Here is a 23555-nt window from a genome sequence, read left to right on the forward strand (position 1 = left end):
ACTTCAAGGCAACACCTCAAACACACTGCTTTCCTCCACAAATCTGTTTATTGATTTATTTTTTGATGCAAGATGTATCGACTCCAAAGCAAATGCGAAAGATCCGGTCTAAAACTAGAATAAGTGTGTTATAATCCACTGTGAAGCCAGTCATTTTAATAACTAAGCAAAATTTTCCTCAGTCTAATTGTATTTTTAGCAAACTACTAGTGTACATAAATCAGACATAGACTTGCACTGAAATATATGAACTTCTTTATTTAGAGTACAGTCAAAAAACACTAAAGATTCATAAATGTTATTCCAGTAAAGGAGGTAAATCTGTCCAAAGTTATTAAAGTCAACACACTAGGAAATAAATATCTAATTCCACAGATTTCTTTTTGTAAGTAAAACAGAATATATTTGTTATTCAACTTATTTTTCACATATGTTTAGCCAAAATTTAAAACAGATGTTTAGATTTACTTTAGAATCTATTGTTATTCAGATGTTAAAAAAAATCAAAGTGTAACCGATTAAGGCAAACGACTCAATTACAATGTTTTTCTTCTTGTAAAACTAAACATCAGTGTACTATTTATTGTAGACTAACAAGGTAATACTTTTTTATTCTGTCACTTCTCTGTTTTTCATTTGCAAACAAAGCCTTAACCTTTAAATCAACTTTCTCCTTCCTTCTTCTACTTCTTCGTCTCCTCAATCTGCTCCACCTCGCTGGACTCGTCCACCACTTTCCCATTGATCATGGTCTGAGTCACCACCTTCACGATCTTTCTGGTGCGGACGTCTGGCTCCTCTGCACGGTAAGCAGACAAGACTCCATTAGAGATGGGCACGTGTGAAGAGTTTCTCAATACCTTTGCAACCTTACTGCAAAACATTCTAATCAATACAGAGAGACTCACTTTCTCTGTAATTATGTGCAACTTTTTTTTTTTGCTTTTAAATTCTGACAAGATAGAAGTTGTCATCTTTGGACCTTAAAAAATAAACTTCTTAATCAATCGCTCAATCTGGATGGCATTTATTGTTATAATGTGTCTGTCACTAATGCCATCAGTTCAGTTCAATTAAATGTTATAATTATAAGATCATATATAATTATATAGCTCCAATTAAAACATCTCAAGGCACCTTACAAAGTCAAGTCGATCCAATCATACAGACAAATTAGTCAAAAAGCCAAAATTATAAATATTCTGTCCAGGATGACACTGATAAACTAGTCCATGCATTTGCTAATTTCCTAACAGAGCACTTCGCTCTCAGACTGCAGGTCTGGTGGTGGTTCCTAGAGTCTCTAAAAGTAGAATGGGAGGCAGATCCTTTAGCTATCAGGCTCCTCTCCTGTGGAACCAACTCCCAGTTTTGGTCTGTGAGGAAGACACCCTGTCTACTTTTAAGACTGGGCTTATAACTTTCCTTTTTTAAATGAAATAAGAAATGCACTCAACTACGGTGGTCTCAATACACACACCCTGCACAAAGCTCTGCTGCTAAAGAAAAATCATGCTAATCTTGTTTAAATACAATGAAATGCTTTGGAAAATATGGCCTAAATAATTTAGCACTAGCTATGTTCGGAGGAATGGCCGATCTTTGGAGGTCATCAATGATATGTGGCTGTACTGGCAAGCAGCGTGTAATAGAAGGAAAGGATAAACAGGAAAAATATACTATAGAATTAGAAGATGAAACAAGGGTCAATCACCCAACATGAAATGAAAATCCCTAGGAAGAACTGAAGATTAGGATACAAAAAAGAGCTCCTGGAACCTAGTTTTTGGTGAAGAATGGATCCAAATCCATCTGAGCAATGCATGAGCTAAAGTTCATTGTTTCTGTTCCTTCTAAAGAATATTGAATACTTTTATTCTGGTATGTCAATTGCATCATTAGCACCATTAGACATATATTTATTGGACCACAATGATAATACAGCCTTAATGGCAAAAGATGGATAACTCAGTCAAAAAAAATAAACGTATAGTGGAAGAATAAGAAGCAACATGATGTGAAGAGAACAATATGCTGAACATTCCTAAGTCTCACAGTCAATACATCAAACATCATGAGTGCTTAATATGACCTGTCTTAAGGATTCTTAATCCCACCTAAAGCCCTGTCTTTTAACAGCAGTTTGACGATTCAAGTGTCCCTAAAGACAACTCTGCGTTTTTCTGCCATTGTTTTGCTTCTCCATCAAATGATTTTCAAAGCAGCCTCCTGTTTGCTAATCCATCAGCATGAATCAGTCACATTAAAACACAGTTACAACACTGGGATAAATACGGTCCCACCCACAGTCGTTGCTCCAGGAGCTGAGCCGTTCACTCTGTTTACTTTGGTTGCAGTTTCATAGAACTGCAATTACTCCTGGGCCTCTTGGGTGTGTTATCATATATGTCCTGCCCCAGATACTATATCCATCCATTCATTCATGTTGTATACCTACCTAATCCAGTTAGGGGTAAAGGGGCTGTAATTATCTGTAAATATGCTTATGATATCGCTTTCTACTTTACCTAGAGTTTACTTTTCTCATGTCATTGTTTCCGGATCTTGCAAGGCAATTATCTTTTCACTCCTCTACTTCATTCCCTTGGAATCTATCTGACCCACTTAATAAGTGAATAAATCAAGCAAGCGTGAAAAAAAAGTTAAAAACCAAGAACTCACTTTTTGGTGGAGCCAGAACTTCTTTAGTTCTGTGGAGGAGAAAAAAAACCAGTGAGGATAAAATAAAAGGAGGTTAATCAAGCATTTTTGGGTATATTGAACCATATTGCGATGAAAAAGTTTTTAACCCACTGCTGATTTCTTCTGTTTTGGGGATTTCGTCACACCTACATGTTTCCAATCGTCAGACACATTTTAATATCGTAAAAAGATAACCAGAGTAAATCCAGAAAGTGATTTTCTAATTAGGGTTTTATTCATTAAGGCAAAGAAAATCTGTCTCGACTAACCTGGCATGACAGGTTGTGCCACTCTTGGTGGCAGCAATGGCCAATAATCACTCGCCATAACTGGCAATGAATCTTTTACATCGCTGTGGATCGATTTTTCTCTCACCTCTCTTTTGGGTATTTTTCAGTTCAACCACATTGGGATGTTTCCAACCACAAACAGTCTGTTTAAAGTTACTTTAATCAGTTTTAAGTCCAGATTTTTGCAATCAATTCAAAACCTTCTTTCTTTTTTTTAAGCCAGTCAGAGGTGGACATGCATGTGTGCTCTGAATAGTCCTGCTTTATAACCGACTTGTGCTTAAATGTCCAGTCATTGTCCTTCAGGTGGATTCTGCTATAGATCACAACTCATCGTTCCATTAGAGAAGACAAGTTGTCCAAGTCTTCAAAGGACAAGGCCCTTTGTGTCATTTCTGTTTAGCTGTGTCTTATGGCTTGGAACTCCATGGATGTCATTTTTATATCACAATATTCTCTCTGCCTGTCCGTAAGTAAAGTAAGTGAGGCCTGCGGCGCTTCAGATGTTGTGTGATCCTCTGGAGGGTGTGCGCCTCCTATTCTGTGTACCAAATGAGTCCTAAAACCTTAGAAATGATTTTGTAAACCTTTCCAGACTGATAGTTGCTATGAATATCTTTCTCATTTGTTCTTAAATTTAACTAGATCAGAGCATGAGGGATTGCTTTTGAGATTATTTCTTGATTTGACAGGTCCGGCCAGTAAAACAGAAGAAGAAATTAGTAAAGGGGGAAAATACTGTTTCACAACACTGAATGTACAAAAAAACATTTTTTTCTTGCTCCTTGTATTACAGGCAGGCTCATCTTTCAGCACTACTGTCATGACGGATATGTTAATCTATAAATGCAATACATTGATTAGCGACGTTTGCTTTTTGATCTCACATTTCTAGCTTAGATCAATCCCTTCCATAACTGTGTTAAATTCTGATGAGGAAGAACCATTTTACTTTTTTTTTCTTCAACAAACAACAGGTTTACAATGTGCTGCACAAAGATCCAGACTGGCCCTTCTTTTGGGGAATGAGAGTTGCTTGGTTTTTCACGGATGTAAGGATAATATCCAATGATGCCTGGAACGTCATAGATGGCCTGTTATGGATTAGAAGCTACATGAACAACTGCTGAGGAGGCAGGCGACCAAGCTGACCGAGTGAGAAGGAATGGGATGTGGCGTGCTTCAAGGCTGGGCAGCAGAGCGGATGATGGAGCAACGCTTTGAGCTGGATCTGCAGGAAACTACTACACCACTGCTTCCTCCCGCTAATGTTAATTCTTTGGATGGATTATGGCTTTAGCGTTTAAAGCTGCAAGTAAACGCGGAGCTTGTACACCAAGAGAATGTTGTGTTGTTGTTTTTCTTTAGCTATTGACTCCAGTCACTGAATTAGTAGGTACCCACCTGTGTAGGCAACAAAGCCTATATCTTGATCAGTTATTGGTGGTAATGGAGGCTACAACCAGCCCATTGGCCTTTGCAGCAATATGCTAAACATAGACTGGTTTACAGATGTTACTGCTAAAAAAAATAGCATTTTAATTTCTTTGGAAGATTTTCTTGCTGCTTGAACGTTACAAGATGTGAATGGTTCTGCTCCCCTCCCAAGCGCTGTTTGATCTTTCAACATCAGGAAGAAGATAACGCTTCATCGATGACATCCAGACATATTTTTTGATACATACAAATTGAAGATTATTATTTGTTGTTGGAAGGCAATTAAAGAAACAAACAACTGTTATGACAAAATTAGCATGTTTAACAGAAAATTACATATTGCGCATTATTTTTATGCCATGAAACTATTTCTAAGATGTCAAAGTGGACCCTCACTCAGTTTAAGTATGGATGCTTTTTTGAAAGAATTTTGTTTTTTGCAAAGTCTTCTTTATGGTTTTTCTCATATGAAAAACAAACTTACAACTATTTCATTTTATAACAGACAAAAGTCACTCAGCAAGGACACTGGGCTTTTATGACTCCAGTGAATAATGAAAGCAGGAGGTTCAAACTGAGATCAGAACCACACATCACTGGTTTGGAGTGTAGCATAAACTAATTATAAAATAACATCCAACTAGTTTAAATTAAGCATGTGATTTTAGCCTTTTTATGATCGTCTCCATAATTCATAGAAAATATTTAACCTTCAGGTGAAATAAAGTAACGCTCAATGCTAAAGTATATGGGTATAAAATGGTTTGGGCGCAGATACAAAATGGCAATATAAATAGGAAATACAAAACAGAGGTACAATTTGGACAAGAGGCAATTTGACTCTAAGCTGGAATATACTGTTAGAAATATCAAAATAATATAGATTGGTTCCAACTGAGCGGTACATTTCAATAACATTATTTTAGCTGAAGGATGTGATAATATATGAGGACATATGGATGAACCATTGCTGTTTTACATTTAAATGACACCACAGAGTGTTCTCTTTTTCTTGATCTGTTGTGATGACAGCTGCCATTCCCCATGTTATTAATGTAATGTTGATTTAAAGCTGCTCTGTCTGAGCTTTCAAACATGCAAGTGGGGTGCATTTTTTCTTTTTTCTTTCTTACAGGAATGAGTGTTTGCTCTTTTGCAGAATTTGCAGTTAGCCGGGAGCGCTGTCGTGTTTTAACCTAAGAAGGCAAACATGGCAATATATCATGGGAGTGGAATCTGCACACTGTAGAGTGATTCATTAGTCCATGCACCATTAAAGAACCTTTACAACTTTAAATGTCTTATTTTGACACTAGTACCAGACAAAAAAACAACACAAGAAATACCCAGCCCAAGCCATAATCCATGAGAAAACAATGTGTGCAACCATGCAACTCAGCCACAAGGTGGGTAGCAGCTCAGCCAGAGAGATGCAACAAAAGTCAGTATAGGTGAGAGTTTTAATAGTTTTTACTCATTATGTCTTCCAGGCCACGACTGAAATCCTTTAAAATGTCTTTAAAGTCGTTTCTTGTAACTTAATTTGTAACTTGACAAATGAAAAAAAAAAAACATTTGAATCAATTCGGCGCCTTTCCCTGTAAGCCTACAGCCTGAAAAAGCTTTATTAGCAGCATCACTCACGTTTCCTCGCCCTCCAGCAGGCGCCGGTAGGTAGCAATCTCCATTTCCAGGTTCTGCTTGATGCGGAGAAGCTGCTCGTAGTCGGTCTTGGTGCGCTGCATGTCCAGCCGGAGCTGGGACAGGTCGTCCTCCATCTGGTTCAGGGTGACCTGCAGCCGCTCCATCTCAGCAGAATACTTCTGACCCACCTCAGCCAGGTTACCCTCCAGAGCTGCTATCTGGGGGCATAAACGAGAAAATAAGTGAATACGTCCCAGGTGTAGGTTTAAACTGCCTTGTGGTATAACAGATTTAGTCAAAGCAAACTCCGTTTTATGCCAGTAGCAGCTTTCTCATATATAACTGAGCAGGAATAGATAAATGGATCAAAAACGTCCCTGTTTCAGCAAGTTAAAACATCCAATCCAGGAATGCGTTGGATCGATTGCCCATTGCCTAGTTCTGCCATGTCTAATGTTTGGTTGGTCCACATTGTAGTATGTGTCAACTCACTGCAAAAGGGGAACTGAAAGTCACATTTTCTTGAAATTAGTGTATTTCTCCTTGATTTAAGTGAGCAAGTTTAAATGATCTGCCAATGGAATAAGATATTTGCACAACATAAGGACAACTCATTTCCATCATCTCATTTCAAATGCAGTATATCTATTTCTCTTCTTTTAGGATCAAAATATTCATCCTATTGGTAGATAATTTTATTTGCCTGCTTAAATCAAGAACAAATACACTCTTTTCAAGAAAATGTTACTTACTTTTAGCTCCCTTTTTGCAGTGTTGTGTGTTCTGTGCAAAGTTCATTTAAGGCACAATGTTCTCCTCTCAGTGAAAAGATAAGTGCGTCACTTTTGATGCACTTCGGTTGGGAATAGTGCATGTGTGTTGGGATCAAGGTTGTGGAATTGACAGTATTCTGCTTGTATTGGAGCAGGGTACGTTTATTTTTAAGTCACCATCACTCTTATTTTCAAATTTAAAGGAACAATAAGCAAGAACGATATCTAGAGGTTAAAACAAAACGTACACAATGTCTTTCACAGACAGCCCCCATTTACTCAACGGTTCCTTGTTGCACTGAATTTTTACTTACAGAGCATAGATATATGATGTTGTATTATGTTCCATTTCTGGTCCGCTTCTCTTACTGGCTTCCATGTTTGCAGACTGCTGCTCTTTTACCAAGATAAAATGCCAAATGCTGCGCTCTGTGTTGGAAACCCTGGGAACTTTCATATGATTGGCTTAGGAACCAGGAAGTAAACACGGGCTACACTGTGAACCGAGGCAGCTCCGGACCGTGCCTCTAGGTTTGAAAGGAGAAAAACTTGAATGTTACTTGAATGTTACTTCCATCCCAGGTGACAAACGAGAATGATTTATGTTGATTTTACAGTAAATATCTTACTTATAGCTCCTTTAAGAATCAACTGACTTCTGGACATAAAACTTGAATACTTTGAATGTCCCCTAGTAGTCGGATAATTATCATCGGACGATGAGGCAAGGCATTGAGTCTTCTGATGCAGTTTTGTGACTGGGATACATTGGCCGTTTATAAATTTGACTTATTTGGAGCTTCATTCCTTACACTGATTTTAAATACATTTTTTAATCTTGAGAACTATATGAAGATCTCCATATGCTTCTTTTAGTCTGATACAGAGAGCTCAGTCAAAGAACTCACTCCTCAGGTTAATTGGGATCAAGTATAAAACTGATTTATATGAATCTAAAATTGGATGTAGCTGGCAATATAAAAAATGGCAATTAAATAAAAAAAATCTGGTTATGGAGTAAAATTGAAAAACTGCATACATAAAAAGCTGAAATGGAAGTTATCATTGTCACGTTTGTTGCTTTAGACTGATTCATAAAAGCTATGGATCTCTTGTCTCCTGCTTGCCGCATCAGACGGTGTTTTGCTTTGTAAATCTAACCACAAGAATGTCTCCTGGATCTAAAATAGCTTCTCCGACAACAATCAGCAGATTCATGTGAATTGATAACGCTTTTGGTACCCAAAACAAACACACCCGCCTCAGAAACAATTAGCCATCTTAGCGCTGTAAGTAACCCCCGTACTATTTAGCAACCCACGTGCTGTTGCGTGTCTTATCAACGTGGGAGAACATGTTCACTGTCAACAAGGGATTACAAGGAAAAAAAAAAAAAACACAAAGCAAAACAAAGAAAAAATAATAGCAGAGTTCCCAGACTGTAGAGCGCTACTGCCTGGAAATGTATGAGAGATGCAACAAAGAAGAAACTCGTCTGGTTGATACTGAAGGTTAATTCCTTTAAGGATTTTCTTTGTAGTTGCTCTCTCTTTTGAAACCTGCCTCTCTTTCATAGTGTTAAATAGCCCAGCACGGTTTTGTTCAAGGCTAACACGTATAACCGTCATTTTGGTGTCTAGGTTGTGGTGTTTGCATTGCTTTATTTGCATAAGTTGATGTTTGTACAGCTCCAGAAGAGGAGCTTCTACTCCCTTTATCATTTTTAACACACCTAATCTTTTTTTCATTCTCTTTTTTTAATCCGTATCTCCTCAAGACTTCTGTTTTTAGAGGGGCGAACGTCAGCCGAGAGTCCCGTTTTATGTTGAGTTGTCCATTTTTTTTTCTGACGTCTGCGTTCCAGCGGCGGCTGCTCACCTGTTTGTGCAGACTCTCCAGCTCCACCTCCAGCGTCTGCAAGAAGCGCTGCCTCTCGGTCAGCTCTCCCTGGGCTCCCCTCAGGGCCTCGTTATTCTCCTTCACCTCATTCTGCACCGTCTCCAGCTGCACAAGTAAAGTATTTCAATAGCATGACTTTTGCCTTTATATAAGCTATGTATAGTGGGAATTAATTGACGAAGGCTTTGTATTTCCCCCACACCTTCTTGCGGTACCACTGCTCCGTCTGCTCCTTGTTTTTCTTAACGATTCCTTCGTACTGGGAGCGCAGCTCGGCCAGAACGGTACCCAGCTCCGGCCCGCTGGCAGAGTCCACCTCTACGTTGACTTCGTCCCTGGCGATGCGGGACCTCATCTGCTCGAGTTCCTTCAGGGGAAACGAACGCTTTATGTTTGCTTTGTCATGCTGTGCAGCGTGTGTTCATACTGGGTGAACTCAAACGTTTCTGCCATGTTTAACATCTGCGTATCATAAAAACCGAGAGCGTGTCTGTGTCAAGTTGCAGAGTAGACTTTCATTATTTAGATGTTCCTCATTAATACTTGACTGGACTAAGCTCATCTTACCGCTGGCTTTTATTCTCACCCTCTTTTATCCCTGCTCAGGTGCGCACAGTACATCCCCTGCTCTGTCACATACGCAAAGACATAATAAAAAATAACATGAACCTTTTTTTTCTGTCACATTGCAACCAGTAATCTACATTTTATGTAACTCACCTGATTGTTAAGAACAAGTCAAATTATGCAAGTGAAAAGAGGAACAATGTGTGAATCCAGCCCCTTTATTCTGATACCACCAAATTAAATTTGCAGGGCTATGAATGTTTCAAAAACGCTGTAGGTTAAAAGGTTTGACAACTGGGGAAATTGGCCTATAAATAGGTAATCAACTTCAGATGAACAACCCAACATGAAACACAATATTGTGTCATTATTTATTTAAAAATGCATCAACAGTGACTGGAAACCAAGCACACCCATGTTGCCTTTATAAGATTAATACGGTAAGGTGGAGTTGATGACTGTACGATTGTAATAAAATAAACTAGTATGGCTAGTTTTGAAGGTTTGTCGGTACAAAAGTCAATCCTCTCCAAATGCAAGCTTGCAAATTTAAATTTTCCCCCAAGCAACAAGGAGAACTGGACTGAACTGAATTCTATTGCATTAAATTGAATTAAATTAAACTGAACTGAATCAAATTCACCTGAAGGATGAATGCATCTTTCACACAACACACTCCTAGATTGTATTTAATAAATATTGAGTGTGTATTGTCCATCTGAGGTTGTGTTTATCTGATGCTTTTTTATCGATATCCTGTTACATAAAAGTTAACACATGCACAAAAGTGAAGTCCAGTAGATATCCAGATATTTGACTCATTTAAAATGTAAACTGGTTTTTTTATTATTATTTATTGCAAAATTAAAGGATTCTCAACTAGCTCAAAATATTTTGGATTATTGCCCTGACTAAATAGAAAGAGGTTTTGGGTCACTATTTGTTTGGTAGCCAGTTTGTGACATTTAAAGATCCAATCACATCTGCCTTGAGTTTAAAGTATAATGAATAGTATAAAGAATAAGTCTCCTTCTCATATCATAGTTAAACCCAGGGGACAGGAAGTCATGAATTGTCAATTGAAAGTTTATTTTCTCTCTGATCTTTAAAAGTAAAGTATAAATTACAGTTGTATTTTTAATAGGAACTGTTAGAGAGAGGTGTCAATAACTGTGGCTTTGGTGACTTTATTTTAAACATAACATTGTATAATTTTTACTCCCTCCTGAATAAATTACAGGTTGTATTTTTCTAAAGATATCTGAGTCACGTTATTCTGTTGCTTCAAAAGCTGTAGTTTAAGAAATAATACATATAATTTCCAATAGTGCTAATAAATGTGGACCTTTCTGCACAGCTGTTGTATATTGATCACAGCCACAATGGACAGGATGAAATAATTAAGATTATGGTTATTCTGCAAGATCTCTCGCAGTCAATTTGATTTCAGACCCAATAACTGAGGTCAAAAACATCACTTTTGTTCCCTCAAAGTATTTCTATTTACTCTAAGGGAGAGGTAAGGGGTTGGGTCTTCGATCAATGCATCATTCAGTGGGAGCAGGGTAAGTTTATCTCCTTTAGAGGCCAGTTTGGTTCAGTTGATTGCATCCAAAGTGCATTTTTGGAGCAACCAGATCTGCTTGCCTTTTGTCCACAGTAATCAGAGTTCCACCTCAGTTTGGCTCCACAAAAACTACTTAGACCATTAAATTGGGTCAGGCCTGTATCGAACAACACCTCGTCTGTGAGTTCAGGTGCTACAATACGAGATATAGTGGGCAAAATGTGAGGTAAATGCTGCCAAACAGATATGTGGAAGACCTGCAGTTCATGTGACTCGGGAGGTCGGCGAGAAGAGAAAGGACAAAGCTGTGCAAACGGAGGCTCACCTCCTCATGGTTTCTCTTGAGGAAATAAAGCTCCTCTTTGAGGCTGTCCAAGTCTCCTCTCAGAGAAGCAATGATCTGCTCATGGTCGGTCTTAGCCTTCTTCAGGGCAATGCAGTCTCTTTCCACGGACTGACACATCACCAGTTCAGTTTCCCACCTTACAAAGTCCAGGAATCAGAAAGATGCACAAAAATGATTCACAAAAATCAAAAGTAAAGCTTTATAGATTGAGAGAGAACGTAGTGAGAGCAGCAGACCCCAGTAGGAGAAATGTTTCTTATAACAAGCAGTTCCTGTTATTCCAGCAGGGATTTTGAATATTACACAACATAACGACTAATATCTTCAATTTACATACAGAGTACTTCCATGTGGGTGCATATATGTTTTTTAGTTGTCCTCTGTATTATTGATGCAACAGAAGATCATAACCTGAATCACCACAGAGCTCTTTACGCAGTGAGGTCAAGATCTTAAAATAGAAAAAAATAAATAAAGTGCATGAAATTGTATTTTCCCTGGAAGCGCAGTTCTAATAGCAGTACAGGTTCTTCACACATTTTGTTCTACCTGTTGTCAGAGAGCGTTGGGTCTCTCAAGGTGACATAATTACATATCATTACGACAGATCTGCAACAAATTGTGTGTTGAAGGATTCCACGTGGCCTGACCTAAGTAATCATCGCAAATATCTCGCACTTCGGTTCCCTGCAGACACTCTTCGTACAAAGACAAACACTGTGAAATTGTTTTTCCCCTTTAAAGATTTCTTCTGTTTTTGCATTTTTGTCACACTTAAATATTTAAGTTCATCAACCAAAAACTATTACGTATGATAACCTAAGTATGTACAGTTTTCAGTTAATGATTTTACTAAGATAGTTATCTAAACCAGCCTTGTCTATAATCACAAATTAACCGTTAACCACATTTTTTGGCCCCTCATGCTGACCATGTCCAGGGCTGATCACTGCCAGAGCCGTAGAATCAAGACAACTCTTAAATTGGACTTGTCTTAACAGCATGGAGGAGGCTAAAAATCTCAAATCCAACACTCCATGCCGCAATCTAAAGAAACCTAGTAAGAGACGAGACGTGTGTCAGTCTGAAAATGATTACAAAGCTGCTTCTGAGGCTTTGAAACTTCGATAAACCACATTGAGTGCCATTACAAGCAACGGTTGTGAACTCATCTTACTAAAATTACTCCAAGAGTCCATTGAAAAGCTCATCCAGGAGGTCACAGAAGAATCTGAAGCTTGCAGACCCCCTATACCTAAGTCAAGGTCAACCTCGTCAGTCAAACACGGTGGTGGTAATGTGATGGTCTGGACCCGCTCTGCTGCTTCAGGACCTGGGTGACTCTTGGTGTAAATGATAGCATGTTGAAATCTGCTCTCTAGCAAAAAAAAATCCTGAAGGGGAATGTCTAGCTATCAGTTTTGAATGGTGTTGCACCGATACCGATACCAGTATCGGACAGGGCCCCGATCCAGCACTAAAATGGTGGTATCGGTATCGACAAGTACCAACAAATAGGCACCGATACCATTTTGATGTTTGTATGTCACTTAAACGCAGCCTTCTCTCTCCCGACTAGTAATATACATGTTATATAAGTTCATGAAAGTTGCACTGTTTTGGCATTTGAGAGCCAAAACTCAGGGTTTAAAAGAGATTATTCAATTATTAATGTCATTTTACTGTCTTACTGTTGTACTACTATTATACATGTTATACTTCCACGAATATTGTACTATTTTGGCCTTTGAGAGCCAAAAGTTTATTCAACTATTTTCACCCATTCCAGGTAGGCAATAAAAAGTTCTACTACCCTAAGTAGTATGCAGTTCTTCATATATACACACACACATATCAATTTCAAACAGATGGTATCGGTATCGGCTAATACTGCACAGCCAGGTATCGGTATCGGTAACGGGGCAAAAAAATGGCATTGGCGCAACACTAGTTTTGAACCTTAAGATGAAGCCTACTTATGACCTCTGAATAGCTCAAAAAGCAAATAAAGGTTTTGTTGCGTCAAGTTAAAGTCTTTTTTCTGACTGAGATGTTTGGATTTGACTATAATCAGGCCATTCAAGAGCCCAATGTGGAAAACAACTGTCCAAAGAAGACTGTGGAAAATTTACTGCACGGTAGTGTAAATGGCTCATTGTCAGTTTTAGCAAACACTTACTGATAGTTAAAGGTTATTATATTTCACACAGGAACAGGTTGTTAAGGATAGCATTTTCCCCCTAATAAGTGAAGTCAAGTTTATTTGTATAGCACATTTCAGCAGCAAGGCGGTGCTTTACATCATAAAAACATCATAAACACATCAAAACAGTCACAGGTTGTAAGACAAGTACCAAATATTAAATTGTATGAGGTGAAAACAACAATACACATCAAATTGGTCAGGTTGGTTTTCACTCTTGATTTAAAGGAACTCACTGTCTTCGGCTGTTTTGCAGTTTTTAAGAAGTTTGTTCCAGATTTGTGGAGCATAGGAACTAAATGCTGCTTAATAAATAAAATACATTTTTGACAAATGTATTGTATATTTCGTCAGATTATCTTTGTATGAAATGAAGATTTGTTTCATAATCTGAAATATTTAAGTGTGACCAAAAAAAAAAAAAAACTAAAAATTTGGACCATTTGGAGCTTGTCAAGTTAAGTTGGACCAATGAAAAAAGTTCATTTTGCAGCTTTTATTGCTATTTTTCCTGCCATTATTGAGGGAAATTCTAAGAAAGAACATTTAATGGATTCAGACTTTCTTTATAAAAAGAGAGAGAGACACAAAACATTAGAAATTATAGCACCCAAGAGACATTTAACAGGCTTTATCACAGGAAGCACAAACATTGTCCTCATAGTGATGTAATCATTAATCACTCACTTAATTCTGAAGTCATCGGCGGCCAGTTTAGCATTATCGATCTCCAACATGAGACGGGCATTTTCCAAGGTCTTCTTCCTCACCTGATTAATATTAACAGTGGTTAAACACAACACGTTAGTTCTCAGAGTCAAGGCTGAGTCCCTGCATTCTTGTCAGCGTTTATGTTCTACGACCTTATAGAGATGTATGCACAGTAGCCACAGAGCTCAGTGACACTCAGCATCACGTTCAGTTAGTAAGATAAACCATTTTATCTTACCAACTATTCCACCATATTATCAAGGATTATATGGTGGAATAGTGAAAAACATGAATATAAGCATAGTACAACGTTCAAGTTTTAACATATATAAAAATTTTTAAGGAAATATCAACACGGAGAAAAGCTGTTTAATCCGGGAGAGTGATCACTCTGCAAAAATACGGAACTATTGTTACGTTGCTTTCTTTCTATTTTGCTGTTTTGCAACAGGAAGGCTAATGGTTCAAAAATGTAAAGTAGTTGGAAAATCTATTTTCGTAATGGAGTAGGAAAATAAGTTTTTTACTTCCACTATGTAATTTTTAAACCTGAGGGGAGAATGCAAAAGGTTTACATTACGAATGTTTGTTCATGTCTGAAATACATTTAGTATATAAACAAATTTAAGTAAATATAAATTCAGTGCCCTACAGAATTAGTTACATGTCTAGAGAAGACAATCAAACCTTTTTTTTTATCCTAGCTGCACATCACAGCAGCTAGGATAAAAAAAAGACTTTAAAGATATTTTTTTTTTCACCTTTAAGCTGAACCTCCTCGTCTAGCCCTGTTTGTCACAGTTCCAGTCATTTTAAGCTCCAAAGTTGTTGCTCTGACTGTACGTATGGGCATGTTTAGAGGTTTCCTCGGACCGTTTCCCAACCCACAAAGATCAACAGACAGCAGCCATGCTTGGAAGGCATCTCCTCCCAGTTTACCTAAGCAAGTCTTGCATCTAATTCATACCTCAACAAAGCCGTGAGTTAAGGGTTACTCTTTAAAGCTTCATTCTAATGTAGTTCAAAAAAGTAAAATCTAAAATTAGAATTGCTTTATGTGAAATATTGTTGCTGTTTTCTAAAAAAAAATACTTGGCACTGCTAATAGGTCCAGAAAATGAAAAGCAGCTGAAGCGTTTGTGTAATCTATACTTCACTTTTTTAATACCTCAGTGTTTTGGAAAACCTTCAGTATGTAATGTAGAACTTCCAGTTTCCCTGGGTTATGAATAGGATTTTTCCTAGTGAGTCTCACTAAATGGGAAATACAAGGGAAAACGCAATTCAAGTAAGTCAGCTATCTGCTGATCTTCACAGGTTCGGAAACGCCAACAAGAGTGTCGCTGCTCTTCTAAACTTGCCCCATATCAACAGTCTGAGCAATGTTTAAATGAGAAAGAGCAACGTTTTTCAATGTGATCCTATGCTACTGCAATCAAATAAAAATGATTTATTTAATGTTTAATGCGCAGTTTTACAAGCAGTGCCTGTGACGCTGTTAGGGGTGAAATATTTAGTATATCTTTGTTTTTGGTTCACATTTCCCCAGATTTTAGGCACCTATCTGTGCTTCCATACAACTCCTAACATAATTGTTTTGTTAATGTGAAATGAAGCAATGAAAGGACATATTTTTGAGAGTTGCAGGACTGTAAAGTCAACGCCCATAACTAGGGTTGTTGTGGGCTGCAGATCTCTTTTTGCCCACCTCCTGCTCGACAGCATGCGCCTGGGCCATCATCGAATCAAGATCGTGACCTTTGGGAATGCGCTCGATCATCAGCTGCTTAATCTTCATCTCCAGGTCGGCGTTGGAGCGCTCCAATGAGCGCACCTTTAACAAACCAAATGAAAGGAAGAGTTTCAAGTGACGCTGAGCTGGCACCTTTCCCATTTCCTGCGACCCAACAATCCCGTTCTCGAGTTCACCTCATACCTTATCCAGGTAGTTGGCCAGGCGGCTGTTGAGACTCTGCATGGCCTCCTTGTCGTTGGTGCTGTTACCATGCAGCCCGTTCAGCTGGAAACTCACTGGCCCGTTGAGATCCTGGCTGATGGAGGCCGAACGGGTCAGCGGGCTGGCTGCAGCGAAGGAGACCGACGCCCTGGACCGAGCCCGGCCAGTGTCCATCAGTGAACGACTGGAGAACGAGGGGCGGCTCATGGAGAAGCTTCTCACAGACATGCTAGAGGCCATGGTGATCTGCTGTGGGAGCAGAGGACATGAGGGTTGAAGCTCCTGCTGTGCCTAGAACATGCGTTCTAATCCACGTCCACTCAGTTGGCAAGCAGGTGCCCCCACTGTAAGCGCCGTGAGGAAAAGGTGGCCGCAGTGGCTAATGGTGCTGAAGTTATGTCCAATTAGCAGCTTCATATTCTGTTATATTAGAGGGCTATTTCACAGTTTTAAAATGCATTTCTTAAGCATCTAAAAGGAATCAGGGAACGGATTTGTTTCCGTTTCTGACGGCTTCGACAGGTTCACATTTAGAACGGAACCATTACAAAAACTCACAAGTTTGAATGTCAGTCCGAATGACCTTTTTAAGACATTTCAGTCACTTAAAGCTACCCTTACACCGGATCTAGTTTCAGGAAGAAGAAAAAAAAAAGCCCTTAAGCAAAAGGGCTTTACTGCTGCATTCGGTTGGCCTTTTTTTTTTTTTTTTTTTTAATGGAAACGCAAGTAGGGTCTAATAGTCAATTCCACTAATCGCCCACTGAAGATGATGAAAGAAGCTTTTCAGTGAGTGGATTTACAGGCGGCCAGTGGCCATTCAGACGAACCATCTGCATCGAAGAGACGGACAACTTTATGGTCAGAGCCACTTCAGCGTGTTATTCTCAGCGGTGTGCAAATTCAGCTTCGACTCCAGCCATCGTGAAATCAAAATGTAAATGAGCACAGCTTGGCTCTTAGTCAGAGAAGGGCCTCTCAGGACGAGCTGAGGACGCTTTTACAGCCTTTTACCGCGATAATAAGATTTGTATTAAATTCAAAAGAAGAGAAGAAAAAAATAGCCGACAAAATCTAACTAGGGTTAATGAGTTGTGGCCGATGCTTGAATATATAAGGTTTTATGGAGTTTTACACAGGTGTTCACGTTACTTCCTGAACATCAAGCGTGACTAATAGTTGTTTGGATATAAAACAACGTTTCAGCCGGCATATCTTTGTCCCTGTGTGTGTGTGTGTGTGTGTGTGTGTGTGTTTTGCAGCGCTTCTGATCAGCGGTCAAGTGAAACTGTGCCTCCGTCACTTGATCCTCGCAACACCGTTCCCACAACACCACAATGGACCCACAGCGGGAGACAGGGAGCCCTTGTCCAAGATGAAAGATAGAACTCGGGAAAATGATCTAGAAAATATTCAGAGGGAAATCCACCTGCACAAGGAGACACTTTGTTCTGCCGGAAAGGGACTGTCATTTCAGTTTTTCATATCAGCTCGCTACCAGCTGTGATGATAGCTCAGAATGAAACTGAACCAGAAAAAAAAAAACATACTTAATCTGCACAAAGAAAGTTTTTGTAATATTTTCCTTAAACTACTACATTGAATTCCATCTAATATGTGTGTATTTTAATGTAGATGATCTCTTTACTGAGTACAAATGTTAAAAAACATACTATAATATAATTATTTTCTAAATCTTATTAGTCAAACTACGATATTCATAGTAGTAATTCCAAAAACAATCTTTTCTTCTCACCAGGTTTTACTTCAGATGGAGTGCAGGTGTCCTTCAGGTGTGAGCCAGAAGAATGCAGGAGCCTCTGTGTTGCTGATACCTACCACAGGTGAGCCTATATGCAGGTGTGCAGGAAGTGGGAGGAGCTATTCTTTACAGGAGGTGTGTTTATCGTATTACACGTGAATGACGGCATTATGCCTATTGATGTTTTGTGTTACAGTAGCTCTGCTGCACCGCACATTGAAAGATCTGCTTTCTAATTACCTGTACATCTGGGTTTCTGTTTAACTTGTTGATGCCTTGCTTACTTTGGAAATGCAAAGGTTTTGTTTTTCAAACAAAAATACAACTTTAGGTCTTGTACTCTGATTGAAATGAGCATTTACCTCTTCTTATGGGTAACACAGAAAACTTTATTTTAGATAAAAGTTCCAAAGTCCACATCTAAACTAAGGCATATGTCTCCAATTAAACAGCAGCTACGGTATAGGGACTTAATAAAATTGAAATGAGTAGCCGACTGCAAGTGTAAGATCCAAAAAAAGAAAACAGGGATGTATTTTAGATTCCCAGCTTCTTTCAAAATTACAAAGTCTGAAGAGCATGCTGTGCCATTAACTGAACCCCATGACATATATTTCTTCAAACACAAAATATCTTGAGATCCTCCTCTTTTAGTTTCATTTAAAATCCATAACACCATGAAACCAGAGATGCCTGCTGGAAATATTTTAAGAGTCGATCAAATGGCTGACCAACCAGGATATTTGTTTTTGTGTTGTTGTTTTTTTAACATATGGGCTAAAACGTCCGATAAGAAGATGCTGACGAGCTCAGGGAAACATTGCCTTCCTGAGCAGTGTGTTAATCATCCTTTTAAAAAGCAGCTCTGAAGTCCAGTGAATAAGTGGTAACAAGGACAAATATTGTGTTCATGTCACAATGAACCACTGTTACACAGCTTTAAAAGATGCACACAGCTCTAGGACTCCCTTATCACTGTTTGCCTCATCTCATCCCAACTTATGGGCAAAAACTGACAACCTCTAAATCTATGGTTAGGATTGGAGTGCCTTTAAAGCTTCATCCACTGACCTGAATGAGGTTCCATAAAATGTCTCTTCATACTTCATACCTTTTTGCACCAATACAAACATGTTTTCCTTTTTTTTGTAAAAACATGCATGTAATCATATTTAGGAGAGAAATGTTTCTATTTTCCACCTTTTTTTTGTATATTTGTACTTTAAATATCTTCATTGAGAGCGAAATGGTACAAAAGTCAAATTCCTTGTTTGCATGCACCAACTCTGCAATTTTAACTAATTCTTAAATGCTCAACAGGGTTTGAGTTTGAATTTATTTATTTAAAAAGGGGACAATGTATATTAGTGGACATGTACATGCAAATATGAAAGATTATAGCCTATGGCTAATTTCCATCTGTAGACCCTTTGGCAGGTTGCGTCAACATAAACTAATAAAATCAATAAAACAACAGTAATAACAATTAGAACGGTAAGCCATCATGCTTGTGAGCAGTGTAAACAGGGGGAAAAATTACATAGAGAGATAACATTTCTTTGAAAACAATAGGATAAAAAATAAAAGGGAAAGCAAGAGCAAAGAAAAATAGAGTGGATCATCAAACATACAGGCCAAGGGGGTCAGGGGACCATACATATACAAGCTAAAATTAGATATCAAAGGACTGATTAAAGTGTTAAATGCACAATTATATTGCAGATTGCTCAATTGCACAGTCAATAAAAGTGCCATTTTAAGCGCACAATACGAAAAACATATTACATTAATTAAATACCAATGATTGTAATCGTATGGTAATTCAGGAAAACTAGTACCCCAACAGTTTGGTAGTATTACACATATATACAAGTTTAGGCACAGTTATGGCAACGGTGCTGTTCTTCCAATAGCCAAGCTTTAAGATGTTTGGTAAAAAAGGTCAGAATTGGGAGTTCACATATAAAGTTTGGTATTGAATTCCAGGTGTGAGAAGCACGAATAAAAAAGTGGCTTGACAAAAGGCACTGTTTCTAAAAGGAACCACACAGTCACCTCTAGAACCAGTTCTTGTTGTTCTGTTTGGTCTTTTTTATATAAATTCTTGTAATGGAGGAGGTGCTTTGCCATGGAAGATTTTGTAAATCAAAATAGCATTGGTATGTTTAAGAGTATTGTCCCATTTTTAAGAGTGTTGTCCCAGTTTAAGAGTTTTGTCCCACTTGGGGTGATGGGTAAATTGAAAATGCCTTGCATCAAAACAGTGAATTATTAATCAATGCTTAGGGACATGGCACTTGCAGACGTTTATAGTCAGTTTTTGCTTATTGCTTAGTTGAATACAATATTAATCTTCTGTTTAGTGCAATATTTGTATCCATGGACCGTATCTACATTAATGTTTGGAGGGAATGTTTAGAAGTTTCACTTTGATGACCTGCATTTTTAGGATTTGGTAATGTGGCCTACTCTTATGGAGAACATAAAGTTGAATGAACTAATGTGTATCGGTTTTGAACTCTCATGTCCCAACCGATGATTGCGACAGCAGATATGTCCTCTCTGAAGAGGTAGCTCCTGTGCTTTGTTCAGACATACTTTGTGTAATTTGACTCACCGTTTTACCTGCTGGTGATTAAATATTTAAAGTGATCCTACAAGACAGAAAACCCACCGGTGAGTGCTGCTTTGGTTATAATAAACAACAGTGGCAGGAATAAATCTTTCTTTCCGCTGTATTTCAATATTAATAATTTGATAATGATCTTTAGAGTGTCGACTTATAAGTGTGTGCATGTGTGTGTGTGTGTGTGTGTGTGTGTGTGTGTGTGTGTGTGTGTGTGTGTGTGTGTGTGTTGCCCCTTCCTGTTCCTGAATAGTTGATACTCTCAGGTGAACTTTGTCCATGCAAAGTCCCTTGAAAGCACAGAGGAGCCTATGATATTGAAAATGTGTGGGTAAGGGTTTTAATTCTCACACACAGTCATATTCAAATCCAAGTAAGAGGAGTCGTGCAGCATCGCAAGGGCTCCATTTGCATTATCACACACCCTGCCATCCTACAAATTTAACCATGAGTTTAAGAGCTGATGTTGGTATTGTTTTATTTTTACTTGAACTATTTTAGTTCAGAATAACGTGTAAAGTGATCAGAAGGCTACTTGTGCTCTAGGTGTGCCGTGTTATGCTAAAAAAAGGCAATATTTTAAATTGATTAGACACCGTTTACTACAATTTATTACATGCAGAGGTAGGAGAACAGTGATAGATTTGTGTGTAGACGATGCAAGCTGAAGTAACTCAGTGACTGCAAGGTAGTGGTTGGTGAGAGTGCAGCCAGATGGAACGGGATGGTGGTCGGTACACTGTAAAAACAGAACTAAAAGTAAGTGAAATTTTCTTGAAATCGTTGTATTTTTCCTTGATTAGAGCAGGTAAATAAGACTATTTGCCAATGGAATAAGGTTTTTGCACTTAAAATAGGAACAATTCATCTATATTGTCTCATTTCAAGTGCAGGGTGTCTAATTATGTTACTTTGGAGATGAATTGTTCCTGTTTTAAGTGCAAAAATCTCATTCTATTGGCAAATAGTCTTATCTACCTGCTCAAATCAAGGAAAAATACACTCATTTCAAGACATTTTTACTTATTTTTAGTTCCCTTTTTGCAGTGTAGAAGGACTTTGATGGTGAGGAACATGATGAGGTCAAAGTGGTGGAAGCTGAAAAAAGTCGTGTGGTTTTCAGGGAGGAGTTACTGGGTGGCCAGGATGTGCTTCCAGGTGACTGAACAACTACAGCTAATGGTCTCAGGTAGACAGCTGGGAGAGCACTTGGTATGTCTTCTGGAAGGAACGTTGACAAGGAGACTTGAGGGTGGAACAGGGAAGTACAGGAGCGTGTTTGGAAAAAAGATCAACAAAGAAGAAGTTGGGACACTGAGGACTAAAGAGATACAGCGTAAAGTTAAGTTAAAGGTAGCCGAGGCCAGTCAAAGGGCATATAGTAACTTGTATGATAGGTTGGACAGTAAGGAGGGAGTGAAGCATTGGTGCAGGTTGGTGAGGCAGAGACAGATGAGAAGGATGTTCAGCAGGTTTTGTGTAGTAGGAAGTGTAATACTAACATGAAAGGAGTACGTCACAACATATGCAGTTCTAGATAGGATGTTGACAGAAGTGGAGAGAAGGTCAGAGGGAGCTGCTTCAAGGTTTTTGGTAGATCTAGAGAAAATATTAGACAGGGAGCTGAGAGAGGAGCTGTGCTGTTGTATGAGGTAAGTCTTGAATAGTAAAGAAGTATGTTAGAGTGGTGCAGGACATGTGTGAGTGCTGTAGGTGTTACAAAGGAGTTCAGGGTAGAAGTGGGACTGCATCAAAGATCAGCTCTGAGCCCCTCCCTGTTTGCTGTGGAAATGGAAATGTTGACAGACGAGGTCAGACAGGAATCTCCGTGCACTATGGTGTTTACAGATGGCATTGTGATCTGAGATGAGAGCCGGAGAACAGGTGGACAAAAACCTGGAGGGATGGAGGTTTGCCGTGGAAAGGAGAGGAATCAAGGGTACCCGTAGCAAGACAAAATACATGTGTGTGAATAGGAGGGACCCTAGTGGAGCCGTGAGGTTACTTGGACCAGAGATGAAGAAGACGGGGTGTTTTTAAGCACTTAGGGTCAACCGTCCAGAGCAACGACGATTGTGAAAAAGAGGTAAATAAATATGTCCAAGCAGGCTGGACAAAAAAGTGTTAAGTGTGTAGTGTGATAATAGAGTATCAGTGAGAATGAAAGAAAAGGTGTAAAAGATGGTGGTGGGACCAGTGATGCTGTAATATTCATGATGAGAATAATTCCCCTTTTGTGGGAAATTGGTGGAATTTAATAAGTGAAGTAAACTTCTTTTGCACAAATACAAGGTAAAGATTAATAAAATATTACTACTTTAATTTTCTAGTCCACAAGATCTAAGAGACAAACAATATTGTGTTTTTTAATACCCATATATTTGCTCTTTAGTTATTTTCCCTACTAAGAACCATGAGTATGCAACCTTAAGAGCTGAAGAGTCTCTAACATGTTTAAATGAGTAAAAGACCTTTAAAATACTTTCTTGGACTCGGTGAACTATATACGCACCATAACAACAGTAACAGCCTTTATCCTCTTAATTAGACTTCCCAACAGAAAAAAAAGCCAGTACATTAAAACTAATATGATGATGTATTCACATACAGCAGAAACAAAACTCTTTTTAGCGCTTTCTAAAGAAACCAGAGTAAACTTTTCCAGTTATAGTCCAGATAGGATTTCCAAAAGAAAATAAATTATTGTTTGCTAATTACAAGAGAGAAGGCGGGATGTTTTTTGAAAGGGGAGATTTACAGGGAAGGAAAACAGTCCACAGATTCATTTTTATGTCAGAAATGTTTATTGGAATTTATGAATTTGTTTGTTTATCATTTTCAATTAAACAAATGAAAATATTAAAAGATGGGAAGACGTGGTTGTTGTTTTTTTTCATATAGTTGCGTAACAATTCTGTACAATAAAAGTTCCCCAGTAATCGTGCACTCATAGAAATTCTCCTAAAAAAGCAAAAACCTCACTTTTACTTTCTTAAACATTCCTGTTTGAGGTTCTTTAACATCTTGGATTAACTGAGAGCTGTGTGAATTGGTGATAAATGAAAACAAT

The 23555-nt window shown here is 38.4% G+C and overlaps 1 protein-coding gene across 2 annotated transcripts; it reads right to left on the reverse strand.

Moving 5' to 3' along the window:
- Positions 1-232: 232 nt before the first annotated feature.
- Positions 233-17937, reverse strand: si:ch211-243g18.2 (uncharacterized protein LOC559906 homolog). Of its 2 annotated transcripts, none has more exons than XM_012876442.3 (10): positions 17854-17937; positions 16077-16346; positions 15849-15974; positions 14117-14199; positions 11206-11362; positions 8949-9113; positions 8726-8851; positions 6075-6292; positions 2683-2711; positions 233-799 (listed from the first exon to the last, which is right to left on the reverse strand). In XM_012876442.3, the coding sequence occupies exons 2-10, from the start codon at positions 16335-16337 to the stop codon at positions 684-686; spliced, it is 1281 nt and encodes a 426-aa protein (XP_012731896.1). In that variant the 5' UTR covers positions 16338-16346; positions 17854-17937; the 3' UTR covers positions 233-683. The 2 variants fall into 2 exon arrangements, with proteins under 2 accessions (XP_012731896.1, XP_035989825.1); XM_036133932.1 differs by having other exon boundaries at positions 16077-16343; positions 17854-17896.
- Between the last annotated feature and the right edge of the window lie 5618 nt (positions 17938-23555).

The sequence above is a fragment of the Fundulus heteroclitus genome, unplaced genomic scaffold (assembly GCF_011125445.2).
Source record: "Fundulus heteroclitus isolate FHET01 unplaced genomic scaffold, MU-UCD_Fhet_4.1 scaffold_70, whole genome shotgun sequence".
NCBI classification, from domain to species: Eukaryota; Metazoa; Chordata; class Actinopteri; order Cyprinodontiformes; family Fundulidae; genus Fundulus; species Fundulus heteroclitus.